Below are 26,527 nucleotides of genomic sequence, written 5' to 3'. Positions count from 1 at the left end.
ACTGACATAAAAATGGACACACAGATCAATGGAAAACAGCCCAGAAATAAATCCATGTCTATATGATCAATTAATCTATGACAAAGGAGGCAAGAATATTCAATGGGATAAAGTCAGTCTCTTCAATAAACAGTGTTCAGAAAACTGAATAGATAGATGAAAAAAAAATGAAACTAGACCACTTCGTATACCATATATAAGAATAAACTCAAAATGGATCAAAGACTTAAATGTAAGACCTAAAACCATAAAACTCCCAGAAGAAAACATAAGCAGTAAACTCTGTGACACTGCTCTTAGCAATATTTTTTTTGGCTATGCCTCTGGTAAGAGAAACAAAAGAAAAAATAACAAAAACAGATGGGCCTACATGAAACTAAAAGTTTCTGCACAGAGAAGAAAACCACCAACAAAACTAAAAGACAACATACTGGATGGGAGAAGATATTTGCTAGTGGTACATCAAATAAGGGCTTAATATTCGAAATACATAAACTCATACAACTTAACACCAACTCCCTCTTCCCCCAAAGAATACAATTTAAAAATGGGAGAGGACCTGAATAGACATTTCTCCAAAGAGGACATACAAATGGCCAATAGACATATAAAAAGATGCTCAACATCACTAATCATCAGAGAAATGCAAATTAAAACCACTATGAGATATCACCTCAAACTGTTAGAATAGTTATCATCAACACATCAAAAAACAAGTGTTAGCCAAGATGTGGAGAAAAGGGAACACTTATGCACTGTTGGTGAGATTGTAAATTGGCGGAGAAGTGGTTGATTTCAGGGCCAGAGTAAGTAAAACAGAAGATGAGCCTGGTATATCTTATGATGCCGGAAAGTAAGAAAGTGCTAAGAGAAAAATGAGGCAGCATGTCCAAGGCGTGCAGGAGTGGACCTGAAAGAGCTCCCAAGGGTCAAAGCTGGAAGTATATCAGCAAAAAATGAATAACTATAGTATTGGTTTATAATGTAAAATATAAAATAAGTTTCCTTGTGTCCATACTGATATAAATAAGTAAGTGGGGAATAGGGGACAATGTTTTCTTACAGAAGAATTCCAGTTAATAAATGTAGAAGGAATAAGTAAACAGAAAATCCCCACTAGACCATGACAGTTAAAAATGAGGCAGACCTGCTCCACCAATTAAAATTAGTGAAAGAAATTTAAGGAGAAACAAGACATCTGTAAGTCTTAACCTAACTCCCCCCAAATAAATTAATTACAAAGAGAAAAATAGTAACTTTAGAGTGAAGAAATCTGGCAGACACCACTTTAACCAAATGATCAAGGTGAACATCACTAACAAGATGTTAACATCATGTCCTCCCTGATGTGATACAATGAGAAGGACACATCACTTTGGTGGTATTCTTCCCCAAAATGCACAACTTCAATAATTATTTTCTCTTGTCCAAAACCCTCAGTTGGAGGAGAACCATGCATGCAGGTGTCTACTGGGCAGTTAAGCATGAAAGTCTAGAACTTGGGGCAGAGGTTTGGACAAGAGAAAAGATGGAGAACAGTAAGGGGAAGTCGAAGTTCATTCAAGTTTAATTTGCCTTTTCAACACTAAGATCACCCCCAGTTCTCCTTTCCCTCCCCCATGGCCTTACATTTTCACATGAATAGCTGTGAACTGACACAGGGACACACGCTTTCACAGAGGTGGCATGCACAGAGGCTGAACATCACACAGGCACATACTCCCACATACTTGTACTCAACCTAGAGAGGGATACACAGAAAACACACACACACACACACACACACACACACACAGGTCTACAGGTCACAGAGGTCCATACACACGTGTTCACACACACACTCATAGGTGACAGAGGTATATAGACACATGCACACACCCAGACACATGTGAATATACCTACAGAGGTCACAAATGCATAATTTTCTAGAGAGGGTGAGGCATGTTTTCCAGTGTATAGTGAAGTCTTTTCATCTACCCCGTGGATGACCTTGACTACAGCAGCCCCATCTGGTCACCGAGCCTCCCTTTGCCATTCATTCATATAAAACCGATTCCGAGGGGACATCTAACGGCTGCCTCCCCTGGTCTGCTATTCCACACTGCACACATTCATATCCATTCCCGGTAAACCACTGGGAACTGAGCACAACTAATCGGGAGGAAGTGGTCCATCCACCTGCAATTAAAGATCCACAGCCAACAGTGAACTCTCCTCTTACCAAACAGCTTCTGCAGGACCTGTCCGTCATATAAGTCCTCAGCCAGGTCTTTCACAATGATTCTTTCTCCAACCAACACATCGTTAATCCAGTCAATTAATACCTAGAGAGAGAGAGAAAATAAGAGAAGAGTCATAAGGTATTTTCTTATAGACCAGCTTTCTTATCCTGGACAAACACAATCTAAATTAACTTCAGATTCTGAAAGCAGCAAAGCTATCCACAGGACCAGTGTGTGGACAGGGAGCTGCGAGTGAGCCCCGATGGCCCTGTCAGGGTGCAGGTGTACGCCTTGCAGTGCTGCTGACACAGGGGTCCCTGCTAATATTGTCTGGCCCCTACATTCCTTACCCTAATGGCAAGCAGCAGTCACAGTGTTTTGTACTGTGGCTTTGTACTGAGAAATCTATGGGCTTTGGAGTTAAAATCCCAGCTTCACCCACTAACTCTACGGCCCTCTGTGTGGGTCTCCCTTTGTTCCGTGTCTCCCTCCACCCAACCACCTGGCATTTACTAATACCTCCTATATGTCAAACTCTGTGCTGGATCCTGAGGTCTATCATGATGGAAAAAGAGAAACATTCTACCTCCAAGAAACTCATCATTTAGTGAAGGAGACAGAGAGGTATCACAGGGTGACTACAATGACAGAAGCAAATGTGGAGGTCAGAGCAGCACCCAGAGGGGCTGAGCAGTAACACTGGTTTATAGAAGGCGTCCTAGAGGGTGTGACCCCGCTTTGATCCTGCTCTGAAGAGTATCTGGTCAAAGGCGACTGCATGAGCAAAGGCGTGGCAGTGGGGGGAGCCAGAAGCAAGCACAGTGGATGGGGGTCCACCATGATCAGGTCTGGTGTCCCTGTGTTGCCAGGCAGGGGACAGTCTGAGGTTGAAGAGGCAGCTAGGGCATGAAGGTCCCAAATACCACTCCAGCAGTGTTGGCTTCAGTTGGGAAACTGCATACAGGTTTTGAGCAGGAAAATGATATATTCAGGATTTGCATTTTGAATGAATCACTCTGGCACCCAGTGCCAATTTGTCTTGTTTTAGGTGAACTTAGAGAAGTTGAAGAAGAAAAACATAGGATGGGGAATTAGAAGAGCGAATGAAATGAACATTTTTTGAGGGGTGACCACATGTCAAATATTATGCACAATATTTCATTTAATACCACTTATTCCTGATTGAATTCCACCTCCTCCACTCAGCTGTGACCATAAACATACCACTTGGCTTCTCTGAGACTCAGTTTTCTCATCTGTAAAATGGGGGCTGATACTAATTCCTACTTCACAGGGAGCATTTGAGGGTCCTTAATTAAAGCAATGAAAGGAGTGTGTGGACTATAAGATCCTGGCAAATGTGAGCTTATGTGCACTAACTTCTCTGGTCCTTATTATCAACATCATTAGTCAGGCATTTGTCATGTCCCACTTTTGTTAAAATTTAGATGTCCGCTTACTGGACCATGAGCTGCCTGCAGGCAGGGGCTGATATAACTTTATTCTCTCAGCAGTGGCTCGCATGATGCCTGCATGGGGTGGGGGGTCTATAAACACCTGTTGAGTCTGGGAGGCACCTGAAGCCCCTGATTTCTTCTTACCTTCATCAGTTCTTGAAGTTTGGGGTCGCTGCGTGAGTTTGGGTCCACCATCGTTCGCACTTCATTCTCCTCTTTAAAAAGAAAAGGAAGTCAGTGGGGGCAGTTCCACTGGAAGGCATCGGGGTACCCCAGAGAATAAGAGACCCAGTTACCCAGCATGGTGTCCTCAGGGTCCAGCTCAAAGGGGATGGGGCTGAGGGGCAAGTTGATGGCGTTCATGCCCTCCTCCTGAAGCTCGGACACTGTAAGGAGAGGAGAGCACATGGTCATGTCCCGGCCACTGACCGCAGGGCATCTAACAAATGGGTTTGATACTGACATTGAGAAACAAAACCCCAGGTTAGGTTCTAGCGGTGGCTCAGCCTGCAAGCAATTCCCCACCTCTCCCTGCTAAAAGTTTCCTCGGAGAAATAGGGAGGTCTCTGCCTCCTCTCAGAAACAATCTTGGAATAATGAAAGTGAGGTGGGCACTGATGTCTTTCTTAAGTCTCTGCCTTTTGCCTCCTGCCACCCCTCCTTCTGGAGCCCTCCCAAGGGCTTGCTGTTGGTGCCCAGTGGGTGCCCGGTAACTGTTGAGGGTGAAGGAGCTCCCCAGCTTAAGGCTACTTTTATGTTGCAAGCCATCTCCATCCTCGGCTCAGCCTGTGTGTGCCTTCTCTCCTGACCTGGCTCCCCGAGTATTTTTCTGATTGTCCTGCTTCCCTCCATCACCCCCCTGGAGCCGCTGCTCGAGCATGTCTCAGTCCAGCCTTTTCCCTGGGCTCTGGTCCTGCCCCTTCAGCTCTAAGGAGCTGTGGGTCCTGGGGCCCGCCTGTCCTGAAAGCAGAGACTTAAATCCTCTCACCTCTACTCAATTCCAGTTCGGATAATTACTTTTTACCAATTATCTGAAAGCGTTGTTCAGCTAAAGGTTCTTAAAGAACTAACATGGCAGCTGCAATCTACCTTAATAGATGCCATGTCCCATCTTCCCGTTTTATTTTATTTTTTTATTGACTCTGGCCTCACCGATTGCCAGTATATACTTGCAAGAACTCTTAAACACAAGTTAGCCGCTTACAAAGAGTTCTTTCATATTAGCAACTCACTGATGGCTGCAGTTGGATGGAGACCGAGATTGCCTAACAAAGGCACTCTACCCCAAAGAGACCCAACTTGCATTATAAAGCTGGTATTTAGTCCCGGGGCTGTGGGCCCTGGACATTTCATATGGGATATCAGCCAATCACCAGCTTGAATCTCCAAATTCACAGACACTCACTGCTCTATAAAATTCTCCCCCATAAAACAAGATGAAAAATATAAGTGATGCCTTCAAGACTGAAATGATTCTATAGGTACAGGATTGTATTTGCTTCCTAGAGAACATTTGTTTCCTTAGACTCCTATAATTTCTCCTAATATTCCTCCCAGGACTGGCAGTCTGCTGCTTTTCCAGGCTGTTTCTCACAAAGAAGCGAGATTTCCATCACTTAAGAAGCACTGCTGTGCGAGAATGGGCAGTGGAAATAAAGCCAGGCTTAACTGTGGGCGAGGCTGGGCTTACTGACAGGGGAAAGGGACTCCTAGCCAGGGCCTCCTCTGCTCGCAGTCTCCCCCAGGTCTGCACTGTCCAACATGGCAGGGGTTAGCTATTTGCGGCTCATTCAATTTAAATGAATTAAGAATTTAGTTTCTTAGTTGTACCTATTACATTTCAAGTGCTCGATGACTCACTCACATGTAGTTGATGACGACCACACTGGACAGCACATTTGTAGATTTCCATCATCCCAAGAATGGATGGCATTGTCCTAGGTGATCCCATATATCTAAATGCTGATGTCCACCTTTAAATCTCCAGCCTAGACCTGACCTGAGCCACAGGCTTACTTGATGTCTTCTCTTATGTCTGTTAGCAGAGGTCTCAAGTTTACACATCCAAAACAGAACCCTGACTTTTAATACCTTCACTCCCACTACAACAAGGCTACTTCCAATAACACAGTCAGAATGATATATAAAGATGTAAATAGGATCATACACTCTCCTGCTTTAAGACTTCCTTTGGTTTCCTGTCATACTCAAAATAAAACCCCAACTCCTAAGACCTAGAAGATGCTCTGATTAGCCCCCTGCCTCCCTCTCATGCTTTGTTTTCTTCAAGCACACATTATAACCTGAATCATCATTATTTACAGGTCTGTCATCTACCTCTCCCCAGAATGCAAGCTCTGGGAAGACTGGCACTTTTTCTCTTTTGTTCACTATTATATCCCCAAAGAGGAGCCAGACTTCCTAGATTCAGATCCAGGATCACTTACTGGCTATGTGACCTTGAGCAAGTTCATCAACATCTTATACCTCAGTTTCCTTATCTGCAAAGTGGGAATGATAATGATATTGCCTTCCTCCTAGGGTTGTTGAGAAGATTACATGTTTAGAAGAGTCCCTGGCACCTGGTAAGGTCTATCTAAATACATGCTATTATTATTACTTAAAACAATACCTCACATGCAGTAAGCACTCACAAACTACTTGTTGAATAAATGAATAATTAAAACTGTTAATTAAGACAACCCTTCACTTGCATAGGTTATGAGTTGAAGCACAACTTGCCAAAGCAGAATATAGGAAGCAAAGAAGGATTCCAGTTTGTCCTCAGAGAAAACACATTATATTTTGGCATGACCCTGCGTGCATGTGTATAGGTGTGCACGTGTGCACATTCCCGGGGCAGCGTTTTCAGCTTACATGTTGGAAGGAGAAAAGCGCATGCATCCGAAGCCTGTTGTACAGCCAGAGCCACTTTGTGAATATAGAGATATTTATACCTCTAAAGTGTGACCAGAAATACAATATTAGCAGCCGGGACTCCTAAAGGTCAGTCTGAACGGGATCTTTTTTACGTGGAGATCATTGTTAAAAATGTTTTCAGATAAAAAATCCTCAGAAACTCTCCCTTCCCCTCTGCCCTGCCTCTTTAAATTCACTCCTAGAGACAAAACGAACCCAAGAAGAAAGGCTGAGATATGTTTGCAATTGGAAATGTTTTTTTCAGGAAATGATTTGGTACAGAAACATCATTCCCATCCCATTAGCTGCTGACTCGGAGCCAACTGTTTGTAAAAGTGACTCCGCAAACTGCCCCGAACAGGCCTGGCCCCCGCCCCCCGCCCCCGGGCCGCATTAGTGGCCGCCTCCCCCAAACAGCCCGCCCGCCCTGCAGGTTTCGTTTCTATTAAGCCCAAGCAGGGCCCAGCAGAAGCCCCTCGCCAGTCCTGCCTCGGCAAGAGAAAGAGCTGCAATTGAATTTTCTCGGCCTAGAATCTGAATATGATGTTTACCCCCGGACCTCCTCTAACAACCTAAAACTAGGTCTGAACGTGCAGCCCTCGGTGTCTCGCGGCACCATTAGTCATAACTTAATAAACAGATTAAATGCCCAGCTGAAGGCTGGCTGGGAAAGCAGGGCGATTGCCTCCCCTCCTGAAGCGCTCCCCGGGAGGAAGGGGGCTTTGGCTTTTCTGGGAAATGAAGTTTGACTCTGGGTCCAGCTGTGCAGCAGAAAAAGTACATGGATGTGCTTTGGGGTTTTCAAGAGCTGGATTTGAATCCGACTTCTATTTTTATCAGCTGTGGGGCCTTATGTAAGTGACTTAACCTCCCTGAAATTCGGTATAAAATAATTCTCTATGAAAAAGGGCGTCGCTGACACTGCTGGTTTCCTCCCCAAAATTTATTTTATTATTTTTCCTTGCTGAAAGAACCCTCGTTTTCTTTCAGCATACACCCCTCCCTCCTATGCCTCTAAGGTGAGATCCTGATTGGTTTATACTAATCACGAGAATCTTAATTCCCTTAGCAGTAATTGGCTCAAGCGTTACTGTGTGATACAGTTCTGGTAAATGAGCTAGGAGAGGAATTTTTCTAGAAGCTTCTAGAATTTTTTTCTCCACTTTAAAGAGAGGCCCAAGGAACGTTCTCCTTCTAACCAGTATTGCATCAGGATGTCATGCCTGGATTTGCTGCAGCCATTTTGTTGCCACGAGGTGAATCGGCCCAAAGAAAAAGCTCATAAGTTTGCAGAGAAGATAGAAAGAAAGGGTTTTTTGTTGATACAGTTAAGCCACCACCCCTAAAGCCACCCTCGCTTTATGTCTTGTTACAATAAGTTCCCTTATTGTTTAAGCCAGTTGAGTTGGCGTTTTCTGGGGCTTGGATCCTAAGTTCCCTTATTGTTTAAGCCAGTTGAGTTGGCATTTTCTGGGGCTTGGATCCTAAGTTCCCTAATTGATATATGAGACACCAGGATTGTAAAGTGGATGGGTGAATACAGTAGGTCTGCAGTGAATGGTAGTTTTCCTTTCTTTTTTTTCCATGAAAGTCAGAATAGTTGCAGGCATCTCTTACACGCCAGAAATACCTACCGGGACTCAAAGAACACCAGGCGGAAAATGACGACAGAGAGAAGAATGGACAGAGATTTCTAAGGGTATGAAAGGGCCCATTTAAGCAAGGCCAGTAATTTCACTCATTCAACCAATAAACATTACTGGGCGGCCTCCTCGAAAGCAGACCCTGCGCCAGCAAGGGGGATGATTTGCAATGGGTCGCCTCAATCTGCTCACAGGTGGGAGAGGGTGGCACATAAACACAGCATGCAGGACGCTGCACTCAGGGCTGGGAGGTGTGCAACGAGAGGGCTGCGGGAGCTCAGGCAGAGCAAGGCTAACTGTGGATGGGAAAGACCAGGAAGGATTTCCAGAAAGGGGGACATTTTAATTGAACTTGGAAAAACGTAATTTTCACCTGAAACAGGTACCCCACAAAAGGCACATCCCGTGTACAAAAAGGTGTGGACAGACAGGGCCAGTATTGAGAGAGTGGTGATCATGATTGAACACTGGGAATGTAGGGAGAGCACAGAGGAAATGGGGAGGGAAGGAACAGAGGGGTAAATAAGTAGGTGGGGTGCAGAGTGTCAAGGGTGGTGAATTCATCTGTTCCCAGCACTCCTATACCATGCTCCCTGTGTCTACAGACAAAACAAACATACCAAGGGAGGACAAGAGAATAGCTAGGATGTTCTTTCCCCTTCAGTGCAAGTGGGCCCCAGTGAGATATTTAGTCTGCTCTAGATCCTTATCAGGACTCAGATGATTTATTTCTGGTCCTCTCAAAAGCTACTAAAGCTCACTTAATTTCTAAATGGCTGAAGGACCCCCACAGAAGATCTTGGCAGCTAGAGACAACTACATTGTCTGGTAAGCAAATCCCAACACTTTTTCTTCATGTGAAAAATCAAACAGAAAGAACATCTACAAAAAAACTACAGTTAATATCATAATAAATGGTGAGAAACTGGATGTTTACCCCCAAAATTAGAAACGAGGCAAAGATATCTCCTCTCACCATGCCTATTAAAAATCATACTGAAAATTCTAGCTAGTATAATAATAGAAGGAAATAAAAGGTGTACAGACTGGGAAGGAAGAAATAAAACCAGTTTTGTTTTTTTTTTAGATTAAATGATTACTGATGTAGAAAATCCCAAAGATGTAACCAAAACAGAACAAAACAATAAAAAACCCAAACTCCTAAAGCTAATAAGCAATTATAGCAGGGTTGCAGGATATAAGGTTAATATACAAAAGTCAATTGTTTTCCTATACACCAGAAATGAATAATTGGAATTAGAAATTTAAAACACAGTGTCATTTATTGTAGCACCAAAAATGCAATAATTATATATAAATCTAACAAAATACAAACAGGGATATGCAGAAAATTATTAACCTCTGATGAAAGAAAACAAAGACGATCTAGGTAAATAGGTAGATATTCAGTGTTCATTGATTGGAAGGCATAATATTGTTAAGATGTCAATCCTACTCAACTTCACCTATAGATTCAATGCAACCCTAGTCAAAAATCACAGCAAGATATTTTGTGGATATTGACAAACTGATTCTAAAGTTTACACAAACAGGCAAATACCCAGAGTAGTCAACACAATATTGAAGAAGAATATCAAAGTTGGAGGACCGACGCTACCAGACTTTAAGACTTACTACAAAGCTACAGATATCAAGATACAGTATTGGTGAAAGAATCGACACATAGATCAATGGAACAGAACAAAGAGCCCAGAAACAAACCCATACAAATATATCCAACTGATCTTTGACAAACGAACAAAGGCAGCTCAGTGCAGAAAGTATAGTCTTAACATATGGCGCTAGAACAACTGGGAGTCCATATGAAAGAAAATTAATCTAGACAGAAATCATACACTTTTCACAAAATGTAATTCAAAACGGTGACAGACCTAAGTATAAAACAATATTATAAAATTTCTAGGGGAAAAAAAGCATAGGAGAAATCTATGTGATTTAGGGTTTGGCAATGAGATTTTACATACAACATCAAAGGGACAATCCATGAAAAAAAAAAAGATAAGTTGGACTTCATTAAAATTTCTACCCTGCAAAAGATATTGTTAGGAGAATAAAAAGATAGCCATAGACCGGGAGAAAATATTTACAAAACACACAGCTGATAAAAGGCTGGTATGCAAAATATACAAAGAATTCTACAAACTGACCAGTAAGATAACAACTACAATATGGGCAAGAGATCTGAAAAGACAAGACACCAAAGAAGATGTACGGATGGCAAACAAGCATATGAAAAGATGTTCACCATCATTTGTCATTAGGGAATGACAAATTAAAACAACGAGAGACCACTACACACTTAATTGGAGTGGCTAACATCCAAAAAACTTACAATACCAAATGCTGACAATGATGTGAAGCAACAGAAACTAGCATTCACAGCTGGCAGAAAGGCAAAATGTACAGCCATTTTGGAAGACAGTGTGGTAGTTTCCTAAAAAGCTATAGTCTCACCACATAATCCAGCAGTCATGTGCCTACGTATATATCCAACTGGTTTGAAAACATAGTCACATAAAACCCTGCACATGAATGTTTATAGCAGCTTTATTCGTAATGGCCCCAAACTGGAAGCAACCAAGATACCCATCAATAGGTGAATGAATAAAACTGTGGTACATCCAGATGATGAAATTTTTATTTAGTGATAAAAAGAAATGAGCAATAAAGCCCTGAAGAGACATGGAGGAACTTTTTGTATCATTCCTAAGTCAAAGGCTAGTCTTTAAAGACTACATAATGTACGACTCAATTATTTCACATTTGGAAAAGGTGAAACTATAGAGACAGTAAAAAGATCAGTGGTTGCCAGGGGTTTAGGGGGAAGGCTGAGTACAGAAAAAATTTAAAATGGTGAGAAGGTTCTATATGATACTGCATTGGCAGATAACATGTCACATGCATTTGTCACACCCACAGAACTTTCAGTTACAAGGCATAAACCTTAATGTATATAAACTTAAAAAAAATTATTTTGGAGGTTGGGGGTCCAGGGATGGGATGCAGATGTGGCAACAGAATTTAACTGTATTATAAATGGATGAGACAACCTCAGTGAAGGCGTTTAGGGTAATAGTCCTGACTGAAGTATCGCTGGAAATGAGTGGAGTCTCTGTGACCAAAGGCAAAAGGAACTGAACACGAGCACTGTACTCTAGTTAATAAAATTATTTCCCATGGGGGTATGGGTTAACAATTGTGATGCTGCTATACATTATACTGGAATTGAACAATTAATTAAATGATTGGTAAATGGCAGAAACCAGGTTCCTCACTGTTGAAGAAGAAGGTTACAGAGAAGCAAGGTTACAGTAAAGGTTAGGATGATCCATGTAGTAATGGATTAGCGTTGGAGACATCAGTAAGAACTCATGTTCATCTTAATATAGATACAGATGATTGCATATAGAAATACTTAGAGAGATGTGTACATACATGGGTTAGTGCACACATATATTTCCTTGCTGTTAGCTGAGAGGGCCTAAAAGAAATGACACTCCAGTAGCAATGAACACATCTGGCACCCAGATCTTAGTTTCTAGTACCACTCTCCAATAAAAGGACCCAGGACTCCTTGGAAAAGCGATTTATTCTAGGACTGGAGGGAAAATATACAGAAAATATATAAGATGAGTCTGGAAACAGAAAATAAAGAAGCTGAAACAATTTGAGCCACAAAATAAAGTATGGAATTCTATCCTAAACCACAAAATAAATATGAATCCATACTGATATCAAAGATCAAATAAATGAATAAATAGAGGCTTAGGGAAATCTCATCTGTAGAACTCCGAATAACTTATGTAGATCCTGTGCCCTCAAGGAAAAAGAACATAACCCCACGCTCCTCAAATGTGGGCTCTGCATAGTGACTTCCTTCCAAAGAGTACAATATAGAAAAGGGGAACAGGAGTAAGTTCACAGTGGAGAAACCTGATAAACACCACCTCAGCCAGGTGACTACGGTCAACATCACAATCATAAATCATGAGATTTGATGTGATATGTTGAAAATAGCACTTATTTCTGTGCTCTTCCTTCCCCAAAGCCATAACCCTACCCTAATCATGAGAAAAGCATCAAACGAATTCGAGTATAAGAATAGCTTAAGAAATACTCGATTCGTATTCCTCAAAACTTTCAAGATTATCAAAAACAAGAAAAGTCTGAGAAAATGTCACAGCCAAGAGGAGTCTAAGTGTAATATGGAATGCTGGAACAGAAAAGGGACATTAGGTAAAAACTAAAGAAATCTGAATAAACTATGGACTTTAGTTAATAATATATCAATACTGGTTCATGAATTATAACAAATGGACCATACTAATGGACGACATTAATAAGAGGAAAAATGGTGCAGGGCATATGACTCTTTGCAATTTTCCTATAAATCTAAAACTATTACAAAAATAGTTTATTTAAAAAATCAAACCAAATTTCCTATTTTTCCAACCAAATACAGTGTTCACTGTGGGGAAATCCATGATTTTATGGGACTCACATGTTTCTTCCCATCACTAAGAGACAGTGGTAATTTATTCAACATTAGCTGAGCCCAATGGAAGCATCTGTACAAGAGGCAAAGCACAAAGGCCCTTTAAAGGTCCTACAGTGCAAGCTGTACTCATTTCCAAGTGAGAAGCCAGGTTTCCAGGAAGAAGTGCATGTTTTTTTGTTTGATTCCATAACTGAGATGAGAAGACAGAGCTTCGTCATAACTTAAGGATGCCTGGCAGGGTCATTTCTGCTTTCCCAAGAAGACATTTGCCCCACTAGTACAAGAATCACGGAAGGTACAGAGGTCTCTTGAATGATTTCCTCTGTAACTGCTCTGGAAACAACGTCCACTCATGGTCCCTGATGGGCTTTTGTGTTAGTTTTCTATTGTTGTAGTAACAAATTACCACATACTCGGTGGCTTGAAACAACACAGATTTATCACCCTTATGGTTCTATAGGTTAAAAATGCAACACAGGTCTCACTAGGCTAAATCAAGGTGTTGGCAGGGCTATGTTCCTTTCTGCAGGCTCTAGGGGATAATCCATTTTCTTGCCTTTTCTAGCCTCTTAAGAGGCCACTTACATTCCTTGGCTTGTAGCGCCTTCTTCCTCTATCCTCAAGCCAGTAATGGGATGGGGGAATGGTGTCAAATCCTTTTCACATTGCATTACTCTGACCTCCTCTTCGACTTTTAAGTGCCTTTTAAGTACACTGGGCCACCTGAATATAAAGGATAATTTCCCTATTTTAGAGTTAGCTGATTAGCAACCAAAAGTTAACCAGCAACCTTAATTTGCCTTTGTCATATAAATTAACATACTGACAGATTCCAAGGATTGGGACCTAAAAATCTTTGGGGTGGGGAGGGCATTATTCTGCCTATAACAGCTTTCCTGGTTAGTGGGGCAGGTTCTGTTCTCAATACTCACTTTTTTAAAAAAAAATTTAAATATATCTTTATTGATTTCAGAGAGAGGAAGGGAGAGGGAGGGAGAGATAGAAACATCAGTGAAGAGAGTCATCACGCCCCCTGCACGCCCCCAACTGGGGATCGAGCCTACCCTGGGCATGTGCCCTGACCAGGGATCAAACTGCGATCTCCTAGATCCTAGGTCCATGCTCAACTGCTGAGCCACGCCCGGCCGGGCTGAAGACATCTTTAGCTGGGTCTTTATGTGTGTGTGTTCTTGTTCATTGTCAGTATAGGGGTGAAAGATAGGGAACTATCCTCTTTGGAGCTGACCCAAAGGAGCCCATTAAATTTTTTAATTTTATTTCTCTTGGGAATATTAGGCAGAGAGACAGAGTCTGGCAGACTCTGGAACTACACACAGTAGCACCCTAGAGACAGTCCAGAACTCTTGCTGAGGTTCCTGGAGTTGCCTTGTTCTCCACCCTTCCGACTGCTATGAAACTTGTTTAGATTCTTCAAAATGCCTCATATCCTTCTAATAAATTCTTTTGCTTAATCTAGTAGAGACAGTTTCTGTTCTTAGCAACTTGGAGAACCTGGCCTAACAGTGGAATAAGGTGGGCCACTGACATCACACATATCATACTCACCAAATAAAGAAAGGAAAAGCATTACTTGTGTTATCCAAGTATCCCACTTCATTCAAACACACTAAATTATCTTTCCTTGAAAAAAAGAGTGGCCTTTTAGCTCACTGAAGAGAAAGGGGTAAGTTTGAGACCCAGCTGGTATTAATAATAACAAACTTCAAAAGTTATGGGGATAAAAATTATTTTCAAAAACATACATTTTACATATTGTTACACACCATCCTCATACCATCTACATGGAGGTAAACAGGTAAGTATAAAATCTGAGTAGCGTTTGCTATATTTAAATTCAGGTGCTCTAATTGACTTAGCAAAGGGCAGAAGATAATTTGCAATGTTTCAATTGTTAATCTTGCATAGTCCCCCACTGGAGCCAAAGGCTCGGCAATCTGTAAATAGGATCTAGTTAAGCCAACTGTCTCCATCCATCCACTCATTCACCATCCACCCTTCCAACAATCCTTTAGTGTCTACTCTGTGTGAGGCACTCACTGTACTGGATAATGGAGACATCAAGATGAGTAAAACATGATTCCCACCCATCAAGAAGCTCACAGAACAGCAGGAGAAATAGTCAAAAAACTACAGTACAATGTGATGTCATATAATACAGGCATGAGCAAAATATTATGATGGTCCCTAACTGCCTAGACTCTAGGCCCTAGAGGAATGAAAGTGTCAGAGAGAAGGTGACACTTGAGCTGGAACTTGAAGCAAAATGGGAAACACCCTCAGAAAAAATGTAGTTTCAGCTCCTAATTCAAAGGACAAAAAATTTTGTTTCTGGTTTAGTGAGAAGAAAAGTAAAATACAGAGAGAATCATGACACCTATTAGGACCTCATATTGACAAGGCAAAACCATAATATAACTCAGGAATCTGGACCTCTTATTGCTAGACTTATAGCACCCAAGGACATGATTCCCATTAATTTTTAATACTAAAAATATTCAACTTTAAATGTCTGCCTTATTTCATGCAATGATCCTACCAGTGATATTTAACTCCTCTAAGAAGGTCCTTAGGCTTAAATTTTTGTGGATGGGAGTTTAAAAGGCCATTTCTCACAAATGGAATAAAATCCTGATTTTATATGACTGAATCTCACATTTACTAATTTTGAAAGCAATTAATAGCAATCTGTTCTTGGGAGTCAAAGAAAAAGAATTAATTTCTCTGTAGAAAGGTTGGGCTTAAGAGACAAGGATGGTTCTATGTCATCAGACTATATGAGTTTTAATCTAGCAATTTTTCTTCGTTTTTGACTATGTTAGCAAGAGCACCTTGAGAGATTAAACTACTATCTAAATGTCTGTTTTAAAAAGGGGGTAAAGGGAAGAGGTCCCTGCAAGACAGTGAGAGTGGGGACTACTGTCAATGGAAGGAGGAAAAATACTAAGGATGCACAAAGAGTGAAGAGTTGCTGTTCTCTGCACAGTTCCTTCAAAGAGTGAAGACTACTTCCTCAGTTAATTAAAAGGTTTTTGTCTTTTTTTTAGAGACCATAAAAATAAGGGTGTGAAGGCACAAGAGGGAACTTGAGATCCAATTGCAATTGCTCTTGCAACTGCTCCTTTCTGTGTGGCATTAGAGAAACCTGCTGAGTACCAGAGAGTTTAAGCATTTATAGAAGAAGTCATTGCACGCACAACTACTGCTTCCTTAGACCCTTCAGAAAATAATCTCCAGGTATTTTTCACGAACCCTATAGGACTTCCTATAAAATATAGCATCAAAGATCAAGCTTAGAATAATTGCAGAATTGTGGTGATGAGTTGTGCTAGTTCCAAATGACTGAGTTTCTGCTCCAAACAGTGTGACGAAGGAAATCATCCCACGGTCATAGTCAGTTTCATAGTGATGGACATAAATATGTGGATGATCTGAGGCACAAGCTGTGATTGGTCCTGAGAAAATGAAAGGTAGAATCGGGTTCATAACCCACATCTCATGATTTCAGGTCCTTATTTAGCCAAAGCATTGAGCTGCTTCATATCTGCATTGTACACATTTTGGATCTTTCTCGAGACTTGCTCTGGGTGCAGCATGGTAAGGAAAACCAGATATTTGGCTTGATAACAGTATTCAAGGTATAGGCGCCACACTCATGGCAGGCTTCCCACCGCAGGGTATCTCAGATCTGCTGCCGTAGAGTAGACTTTGGTCCGATGATGACTATTAGAGCTCAGTTTTCAAAATTTTGGGAATAATCTGATTATAGCCTTTCTTTCTTGTTACATTATAGGACAAGCATTTAGAGTATTCAGTCAACAGGTTCTCCCAGTAACAGGTGATGCCATCCATCCTCAAGTGGTTCACAATAAACTGGCTTCCCCTTCCAGCGATTTCTTGAGCTATGTCATCATTCGCTTTTACAAATTGTAAGTTCCTGGACGTTGCAGAGATCTGTTTTGACTGGGATATAGTGAACCCACGACTTCAGTTGTGGATAGAAGAATTCCAGCCACTCATCACCAACATGGAAAACAAGTGAACCACAGAGGAAGAGGTGCTTGAGCCGGAAACTTGCAGCTACACCTCGAAAATTAAACAGATACTTGTATTTGCAGTGATCCACAAGATGGACATTCGCAGCAGCTGGCTTTCCCAAGGTCTCTTTCATAGACGTCCAGGCCTGGTTTTTGGTGTACTCTGCATCGACAAGTTTTGGGTTTTTCCGAGATAGAAGAATGAGAGGATCCTGCTCTGGACTTGTCCTTGATCTTCAGGAATATGCTGTGGAGTTTTTCTTTCTCCATGGCCACTGTGCTGCTGACCTTACCAGATCTTCTCTGAAAAGGTCCCATCATCCAACACCTGTAGGATAAATTGGCCAAACAGCAGGTCCCCCTTCCCAAAAGGTCCAAGCAGGATACATGATGTCACGGTACTCTGATGTCTTGCTGAAGGAGAAGACCGGAATGGCAGGCTCCATCCACTTAGGAACCTGAGGATAATCTCGTACACTGATCACCATCTCCATGTCAGGGAGGCGCCTGATAACTTCCAAAATAAAGTGTTCCGCACCACTGCATCCTGAGGGAAACATGCAGTCACTTTCTCGGTATAATCCGTTCTCAATGATCTGATAGTGAGTTCCTAGCTTCCGTCTGACCACCTCCACCATCATCTTCCTCGAGATACCTCCTTGGAAAGAAGTCGGATCCCCTTCTATGACACCACGGTAGCAGCTGCAGTTTTGACTTGAACATGGTTCATAATTCTCCAAAGACCTGTTAATTTGGTCAATAAATACTTTCCATTTTGAACCTGATCTTTCTGGCGGCCTGGCCCTGAGGACAGGAGCAGCAACAGCAGCCACAGCCCAAGCTGGGAGCGCGCCCGCCTCTCCAGCGCCCACAGAGCCACTGCCTCAATCCTCACTCTTGCCTACAACATGTGGGTTCACTTTTTCTCTGTGTGAGATTGCCAAAAGAAATGCAAAATCCCAAACCTCTCCATCCCAGCCTTTAAGCCTGGAGTTTTATTACTTTTAACTAAGAGGATATTTGTTTTAGCAGCCATAATATAAAGCAACAGGGAAACATGGGAGCCAGCTCGTGGTGGCCTCAGCAGACTGTCAGGGTCTCACCATACGCCCCTCTGCTTGACACAGCTGTTTAGTCACCAGGGTCTGATATCCGGCCCTTGGAGTACAGCCAAAAAAAGGGAACTTAGAGGCTGGTGTTGTGATGGGAGCTGACAGGGGGATCTATGGTCCTGAGTCTTATCGTTTCCATGAACGTCTTTGTCTTGGTCAGTTTTATAGTCTGTAGAGTTGGAAGGCTGCCAAGCAAATGGCTCCTAGACATTTATTCATTGTTCAGCCCAGCATGTAGTTCAGCTGTCCTCCAGTTGAAAGTAAGCATGACTGGCTCTTTGGGCAGTCAGAACAGTCTGAACTGAAGCCTTGGTGGAGGTCTCAAGTAAGCCATGGGAGTTTACAACACCGCACAGCACAGAGGGTCCATCACCAAATGCATCACTGTTCTTTGTCTTTTACCACGCCATGTCCTGTTACTGCTTCAGAGGGAGAACCGGACCGCTTCCTTGGTTTTAAAGGTCTGCTTCTCCTTCTTAAGCAGAAGATGATGTGGATGTGCTGTCCTGGGAGTTGATAGTAGAAAACGCCACACCGTTGGGCATGCGTGTGCACCTGCGTGCCTGCATGCACCCTGAGCGCTTGGAGCAGCCTTGGGGGACCTGAGAGCTTGATCTGGTATGCTGGCTAATTACACACGCAGTGTGGGTGCAATGAGCACCGCAGGACAGCCAGTGTGGAACTGGCACTCCTTCTGTCTTTCATTCATAAACATGGATGGACGCCTCTGGTGACAGGGGCTGGGCCAGGAGCTATGACTACAAAGGTAAACAAGTACTTCCTTTCTGGAGCTGGTAGGTTCTTGAAGGGCAGCTACCCGTGGTGGCCCTCAGAGCCCAGCACAATGCCAGGCACATGATAAACACTCCATAAGAGCTCAGAAGGTGCTTTAGTTAGGGAGGGGAAGGGAAAGACACATGCACAAAGTGCAATGCAATATGATAGGGGCCTCCACCCAAGTCCTGAGAGCAGGGTGCCCTTCCAGGGTGGAAGGAGCAACAAAGGAGGCTGTGAGAGATGCAGAGGCCACCGAAGGCCAATAGGGCTCCAGGCACCCTGTGCAGCCTCCACACCTCCCTTGCTTTTACCTTTGGGTATCACCTGAGTCAAATTTCTTCATTTCATTCTCTGTGGCTCTTTATTTATTAATCCTGAACAGCCTGTCATTTATTTTGCAGTGGCCCAGTGCTGCTTAAAAAGTGCCATATCGAGTACTAGTCCATGTGAATTCACAAGTGGTGGCCTCCGTTGAAACAAGGGCTCTGGTGTAGCCATTGAGTGAATATGGCATTGTGTTTTGTTCAGATCAATTCACTGGGGGGCTAAGTTTGGGTGTGTCTGAAGGCCTGTCAGTGGTTTATCTTGAAGGAGCACAGTTTTTAGAAACTCTCTCTTGAATGAAGATGATAATGGTGAAAGAACACACACTTACACTGCACTTCCTTTGTACCAGGTAAAAGATGTGACACTTTAAAAAATATATATTGCCCTAGCTGGGTAGCTCAGTTGGTTGGAGCACTGTCCTGTACACCAAGGTTGCAGGTTCTATGCAGGGCACATACAAGAAGCAACCCCAATGAGTGCATAAATAAGCGGAACAACAAATGGATGTTTCTCTCTCTCTCTCAAATCAATAAATAAAAGTAAAAAAAATATTAAAAAAAATATTAGCTCATTTAATCTTCACAACAACCCAATAGGCAGGTACTATTATTATCCCCATTCGACAGAAGAGGAAACTGAGGCCCAGAGAGGTTATGTAACCTGACCAAGGGAACAAAACTAGGAAGTGGAACCCAGATTTGATCCGGGACCAGCTGGCTCCAGAGTTCACATCCTTAAGACGACTCTGTATGCCATCTCATTTTATGTAACAGTTTTGTGTTGTTGTTTTTTTAACATAACAAAGGCTAAAATACAGTCATTTCTACATTCCCACGGAAAGCCAGAAGGTTGCACGGGGAATGATTTTGTGTATGTTGAGCCCTACGGGTTGTCCAGTCACTCTATTGGGGCCCAGCTCTGTGAGGACAGATGAAAAAGGTGATATTTGAGCAGTATTTTTGTTTTAAATAATGGGTTGATTTATTTCTGCCTAGAAAAGAACATCACGTTCATTTAAGAGAACTTTGAAAATATAAAAAAAACTAAGAGAGAAAATAATCCTATTGTTCAGAGATAAAACGTTAACATGTTATATTTTCTAACAAGCTGTTCTGTTTTATACACATCCACACGGGAGCACACACGTGCACACACACTAACATACCCGGGTACATGCATGGCCTGCTTTTGTAGTATCACATAATCTCATTATCTTTCCTTAGGCTATCAAAAGTCTCACTTTAAATGGCTTCCTCGATCTCTCTTGAAGGTGCACACATATGCTATTTAACCGATCCATGACTGTGGGACTTTAGGTGGTTTCCAGCCTTGGGGGGAGGCGGCCGAGTCTGGAGGCTGAGTCATCCGCCAGCTGCGAGGGGTGCCAGCCAGCGCAGAATGCGGTGCCCCTGGGGACAGATGCACAGCCCATGTGAGTCAGGCCAGGGACCTTCTCTCTCCTGGGTGAGGAAGCCATAGGCCACAGAGTTCAAGAGGCATCTCTGAAAAGTTCCCGAGAAGATCCTTCTAATAGTTGGCCATCTCCCTGCCCCATGTCTTAGTTTGGAGTCCTTTGAAAGTGGAAGAAATCTGAGGGAAAAGGGGGAGGCCCAGCGACAGGGGCACAGGAAAGCCAGTGAAGGGGGTGCACGTCACGGAGCTAGTTGCCTGTAGGCAACTGAGCCTCTAACCCCACGCAGGCTCTGCTCTGAGGAACTGTGCAGGCCGTTTCCCCAGGAGACCTCCCTGTTAGTTGGTGTTAGCCGGGCGCCGCCTCTGTGTGCTTCCAGGCTGCGCTGGGTGCCAGCTGGGAGGGCTCCTAGGGCCCTGGGGCAGCAAAGTGGAGGCGCACCGAACTGTTTACCAGAGCCGGGCCGAAACAAGAGGTGGCCGGGGGGGGTGACGTGTGGCACAAAAGCATCTGCTATGTTCACCTGGAGATTCAGGGGAGCAGGACCCTGCCTCCGATCCCAGGAGACCAGGGGGGCGTTAAAAGTATATATTGCAACACATTTGGGAGGGAACTTACTCTCCTTCACCGAGGAGGCAGCCCCTTTTGTGGACAGATCTCTGTGCTTCTCCCATCTCTCTTTCCACCGTTTGTAAATATACATCTGTGTGCATATCTGAAGAACACCTGTCCCCCCCGTTATTCTGAGCCCTCCACGAGGACGGAGGCCTTGCCCACCTCCGCACTGCCAGCACCTGCCACGCAGCAAGTGCCCAGTGTGCACTTGCTGAATCGTGAACGGTGTGGCAGTGCTGGCCCCTGAGCAGGTCCCACAGCCACATAAATAGCTCTGCCTTCCAGATCAGAGCCCGACATTACACTTGGGCAGGTCTGGGCTTTAAGTAGGGAGGGTAAGGAACTGGAGGCAGCAAAGCCGAGAGAACAAACGTGTGCTGGTTGTGTGTGTGTGTGGGGGGGGGGGGGGGGTCTAAGACATGTAGTTGGAAGCATTTTTGCTGGTCATTTAGACTTTCTCAGCACTAATGACCGAGTCCTGCCTCAAAATGGAAATCCGTAAGCCATAGCACTACAAGTGGCAAAGTGCTGCCAGTCGTGCCTCACAAGAGCCATTGCAGCTCCCTGTTTGTTTTTTTTCTAAACCAACAATCCATGTTGACAGCAAATCTGTACAGAGAACCTATTAAAAGAAATTGTAGTAAATCAGAGATGCTTTAACTGTCTGCCTGGCGTCCTGCTGATTGCAAGCCTGACACTTCCCCTGTAGCTTCCTCTTGTATAACCTTCCATTTGATTCCATCCCACAGATAATTATTGAGTCTTGACTATGTGCAAGGCAATGCGTCGAAGCCTCATTCCAGTTGCATCTTCCAGGCCCAGAGTATAATTTAACTTATGGACAAAAATAAACAGGCACAACAGAAGCAGAGAGTGACAGAGGCCACTAGAAACGGACTATTTCAAAGAAGATAACCTTCTACCATGTGAGCAGGTTTGGGGTAGCTCATTCATTTGCTTAACTATGCATTCAACAGTGTTCCCCGGCAACTTTCCTGGGCCAGGCATTGTCCTGGGTCCTGGGGTCAAAGGGATGAATGAGACCCAGAACCAGTGTAGAGCATAGGACCCTGCGGGAGCCAAAGCAATATCACTTAATTAACCTGGAAGTGGAAATCACAGAGGGCTTCTCAAAGGAGACAGTTTATTTGCCTCTTAGAAGAGTAGTTCATCAGGTGATGAGGGAACAATACATATGAAAGAGCTAGAGATGGGAGAACAGGCACATTTTGGGGAAGACTGTGGTAGAGCAATGAGCCTGTGGGGTGTCAGAGAGTTAAGCCAAAGGCCATATCATGCAAAATGTGGATTTCATCCTGAAAGCAACAGTGAGCCACTGAAGAATAAGAAAAGCAGAGTTCTGCAAGTCTGCAGGACGGCTGGGCAAAGGTTCCCTAGTGGACTCATCTAAGTGGACATCTTCCTGGGGTGGGATATACTCCAGGATAAGGCTGTCTGGGATGGCCTGGGCTCTGGCCAGTCCAAGGGAGATTTTGGATTAATCCCAGCCCAGCCTCTTATTTAACTTTCTTTCGCCTCTAGAATGGGAATCATAATACTTAGCTCACAGGTTTGTAATGAAGCGTTGATAACATAACAGACACACAATGCCCAGCCTAGGAGGACATGCCTGAGTAAGCTTCAGTATCTGTCAGCCTACCCTTCCCCACGTTTCCCAATGTGAGCCTGAGTAATGCGGATCAGCACCAGGGGAGGGAGGGACTGCTTAGAGATGATCTAATGAGACAAGAATGACTTTGGCAAGCCAACACAGCTCTAAAACAAAGTTGGAGGAGACTTTAAGAAATTATGATCTATCCCCTTGTCTTGGGTTTCAAACAGACAGGATGAAAAGAGACAGGATGGTGAAAGAGAGAAAAGAAAAAGGCTGATGAAATGTTTTACAAAGCAGGACATTTTGGAGCAAGTGGCATGCTGAAAGTACCTAGGCAAGCTGGAGAAGGGCTATATTGCGGCTATTATGGAGACGGGAAGGTGGATATGGTCTGGAGATTGCAGTGTGGGTGATGGCAGTGCTGGTTTTAATGGGTGTGGTGATGTTGATAGTGGTGACTGTGGCTTAGATGAATTTTCCAAGGTGGAAAAAAGTGGTGCTCAATACCCATAGCACCTGGATTGTGGACTCTAATTAATAATGCCATTTCCCACTAAAAGGAATCAGGGCTCCTTGGAGAAATGGCTGATTCTAGATCTGAGGCAGAAAATATACTAGATGAGCCTGGAACAACTTATTGCCAGAGACCAATGAGTTATAAATTTCCACTAGGTAGGGTCATATCAAAGAGGCTTTCATTGGCCAAAACCAGAAAACTCTGAGCACCAATAAGGGTAACAACTGCAATGGCTTGAAACACATCGAATATATTTAAACCTATGAGTTAATAATGATACTAGAAAAGCAAAACAATACCTCTCTAGTCACCTGTGGAAGATGCTAAGAAAACCACTCATTTTGAAAACTGATTAATAAAAGGAAAATAATCTAACATTTAGCCTATCTTTCTAAATCAAATGTACCTGTGGCTGACCAAATACTTAATGAGGGAAGTTCTTCTTTATAAAGCATTTTAAATAATAAATAATGATGAAAAAATGAATTAGAATATAGCCATTTAGAAACCTCTAATGAATTAATATATCTAGGCAATGATCACCAATGCCTGCTCATAAATGAGAGACAACCAGATGTAATGCCCCCCACTCCTAAATGGGACAGGACCATCAGTCCTAGATCTACTTATCAATTTTGCAAGGGTCAGAGGAGCATGTTAACTGACACCATTGATGTACAGCTAGCAAAACCTAGACTATGGGAAACTCTACAGGTTTCCTCAATAAATATTTCTCAAGGAATAAAAGAGATCTGAGAGAATGTCAACCAATTGCAATGCCCGGGCCTTCGTTTGATCTTGATTCCAACAAACTGTAAAAGTAGTAAATGAAACCATCAAAATTATGAGGCTGAATAGCTGAAGATGTTAAGGAATTATTAAATTTTGTCTACATGTCATATAACTGTGTTTTTAAAAAGAATCCTTATCTTTAAGAGCAATAACTAAAATATATATACTGAAATAACATGTCTGGAATTCACTGGAAAAGAATTTCCTGGCAGGGGCTGAGGGTCAGATGGGACATATACATAAAATAAGATCGGCCACGGATTAATCATTGTTGAAGTGGGTGAGGGGTTCATTGAGGGTGTGTTACATTATTTTTTTCTACTTTTGTATATGTTAGATATCTTCTATAGTAAGAAGTTCTTACTGTTGTTGTGTGTGTGTTTTCATGGTACTTCAGACCTAGATTCTGGATGTGGGGAGCAGAAGAAAACCACAAGCTTGCTTTGTAAAATAAGGAGACAGCCAGGTCAGTGTGGCTCAGTGGTTGAGCGTTGACTTATGAACCAAGAGGTTACCGGTTGGATTCTGGGTCACGGCACATGCTTGAGTTGCAGGCTCGATCCCCAGCAGGGGGAGTGCAGGAGGCAGCTGATCAATGTTTCCATCTCTCTATCCCTCTCCCTTCCCTTTTCTCTAAAATTAATTTAAAAAAAATAAAATAAGGAAAGAGATCAGGGCAAGGAAGTAAGAGCAAGGTCAGTCTGGCAAAATAAAGCAACTAATGTGGCAAGCCTAGATTAATAGCCTTAATATATAATGACTTCATTATAGAAATCCATAATAAATCTAGCAAAGCCCTTAAGGCACATTAATAAAATACATTAAGTGGCAATTTATATAAAGAAAAAGATACATAAGTAACTAGGAAATATTGGGGAAAACATTGCTTTCCATTGGTCTCCACAGAGATGTAAATAAAAAAACAAAGAAATGCTTAGCAGCAGCAGCCAGGACCCTCTCAGCACCTTCCTTCCCTCTGCCTCTGTTCCACCAACCACCCCCATCACCAAAGGGTAACACACCAGCTCTGCTTAAGAGTCTCCAGGGGTCAAAACCTCTGGATCCCTCGAGGTCTTCTCATTTCCCCCTCAGAACTGTTCTTTTCTCGGTCGGGGACCTTCAACACGAATGCTTTCCCAGTGGGTGCAAATGAATGAATTTGGGTTTTATCCATTCATCAACGGAGTGGGCTGTTAATCTGTGATGAAAGCACTGTGGGCCCAGGGAGGAGCCAGGTCTCCCCTACACATCCTCCGGGGGGCCAACAGAACTCACCATGGCCATCCCACGGGCTCCCGTTGCTCATGGCTATCCTTTCTACTCCTTTATTAACTGCAGTCTTTTCAGAACTTGGATCAAGGAGCCAACTGATGTGACCCTTAACCTGTCAAAATCCATGGGGAGGCATCGCAGCTCAGCCATAAACCCAAACATGTGAATTTTCAAACCATGTTTAATCTGGGTGAAAACTGAGTGGAAAATCTTGCCAAGAACTTGCATAGACATCAATCAAACCCATTTCAGATCCTGTCTTAATCTATTTATTCCAAACTATTTGGGGGAATTGGAAAGGCCCATTAAGGCATTACTGACTCCGAGATCTTAAAGTAAGCTCTTTGTCCTGTTTATATTGCTGTCACTAATGAGAATTACAACACCCTCTCGGCTCCAGCATGGAGTAGAGCTGGCTGGTAGGTCTTAGGAAAAGCATTTAGCAGGCTAATAGCTCACAGAGGCCAAAAGCTTCTTTCTACACTTGCAGAACGCACGCTTAGCTTCATCATTACGTAGCAACAGAGGACAGTAAAATTAGGTAGAGCTTTTCTTTCATAAGTCCTTCATCCCTTTATTTCTTTGTTCATTCCCATCTCCTCCCTCTACCCCTAAATATCTTACACGCGCGCGCACACACACACACACACGGACACACAGGGACACACAGGGACACACACACACACACGCTCTCCTTCCATAACTATCTCTAATAACAGGGCTAGGCTAATGCAGGTCAGGATGATATTAAAAAACCTTCAGAGGCAAAGAGGAGGGGGCACCTACCATCTCAGAAGCCCAAACGCGAGAGATGAGCCAGGAACTGGCCAGGGCACCCCCAACCGTGAATTGCCCCCCCTGCAGCATGCCCAATTTTGTCCAGGCTCCAACCTACCTTTAGGGCAAAGTGCCCCGCAGCCCATGGTCTAGGGTGTCAGCCACAGTCATGGTACCTCGTGCCCAGGGCCGCCCTCTCCGTGCGGCAGCCCACAGCCCTCTGCTCTCAGGCTAGTTTTCGGAGGTCTGGAGGGTTGCAGAGCTATAGCCTCTGTCCACAGTTTCCTGAGGAGACTGCTGCCTGCTCGATACAACTGTCAGCTCAGTGCATCGGTTGAGAACAAGTAGCTGCCTATATAATTTAATATGATGCCACATGAGACTCATAGACCTGCTGCAAAGCAAGCAGGAGTCCGCCTCTCGCCTCTTGGCAACTGGGAATCTGGAGCGCCTGCTTGTTGCTGCTCAGGCTGGGTCTACACCTCAAGTTGCCCGTC

General features: G+C 43.3%; 1 protein-coding gene and 1 pseudogene across 2 annotated transcripts in view; both read right to left on the bottom strand.

The window, feature by feature from the left end:
• The window catches only part of PARVA (parvin alpha), a 129,629-nt gene that overhangs the window by 34,561 nt on the left and 68,541 nt on the right, over nucleotides 1-26,527 (bottom strand). Inside the window, exons 2-4 of the mRNA XM_081155528.1 lie at nucleotides 3,976-4,065; nucleotides 3,824-3,894; nucleotides 2,222-2,324 (exon numbers count right to left, since the gene is read on the bottom strand). Of these exons, the coding sequence (XP_081011654.1) occupies nucleotides 2,222-2,324; nucleotides 3,824-3,894; nucleotides 3,976-4,065 (264 nt within the window). The remainder of the gene's footprint in view (nucleotides 1-2,221; nucleotides 2,325-3,823; nucleotides 3,895-3,975; nucleotides 4,066-26,527) is intronic.
• Nucleotides 16,497-17,539, bottom strand: LOC308565853 (protein O-glucosyltransferase 1 pseudogene; annotated as a pseudogene). The gene has a single exon. The product of its transcript is annotated as a protein O-glucosyltransferase 1 pseudogene (transcript).

This window comes from Miniopterus schreibersii, assembly GCF_964146895.1.
Source record: "Miniopterus schreibersii genome assembly, chromosome: 12".
NCBI classification, from domain to species: domain Eukaryota; kingdom Metazoa; phylum Chordata; class Mammalia; order Chiroptera; family Miniopteridae; genus Miniopterus; species Miniopterus schreibersii.
Note: the sequence above shows the minus strand (reverse complement) of the source record. Positions and strands in the feature narration are given on the sequence as shown.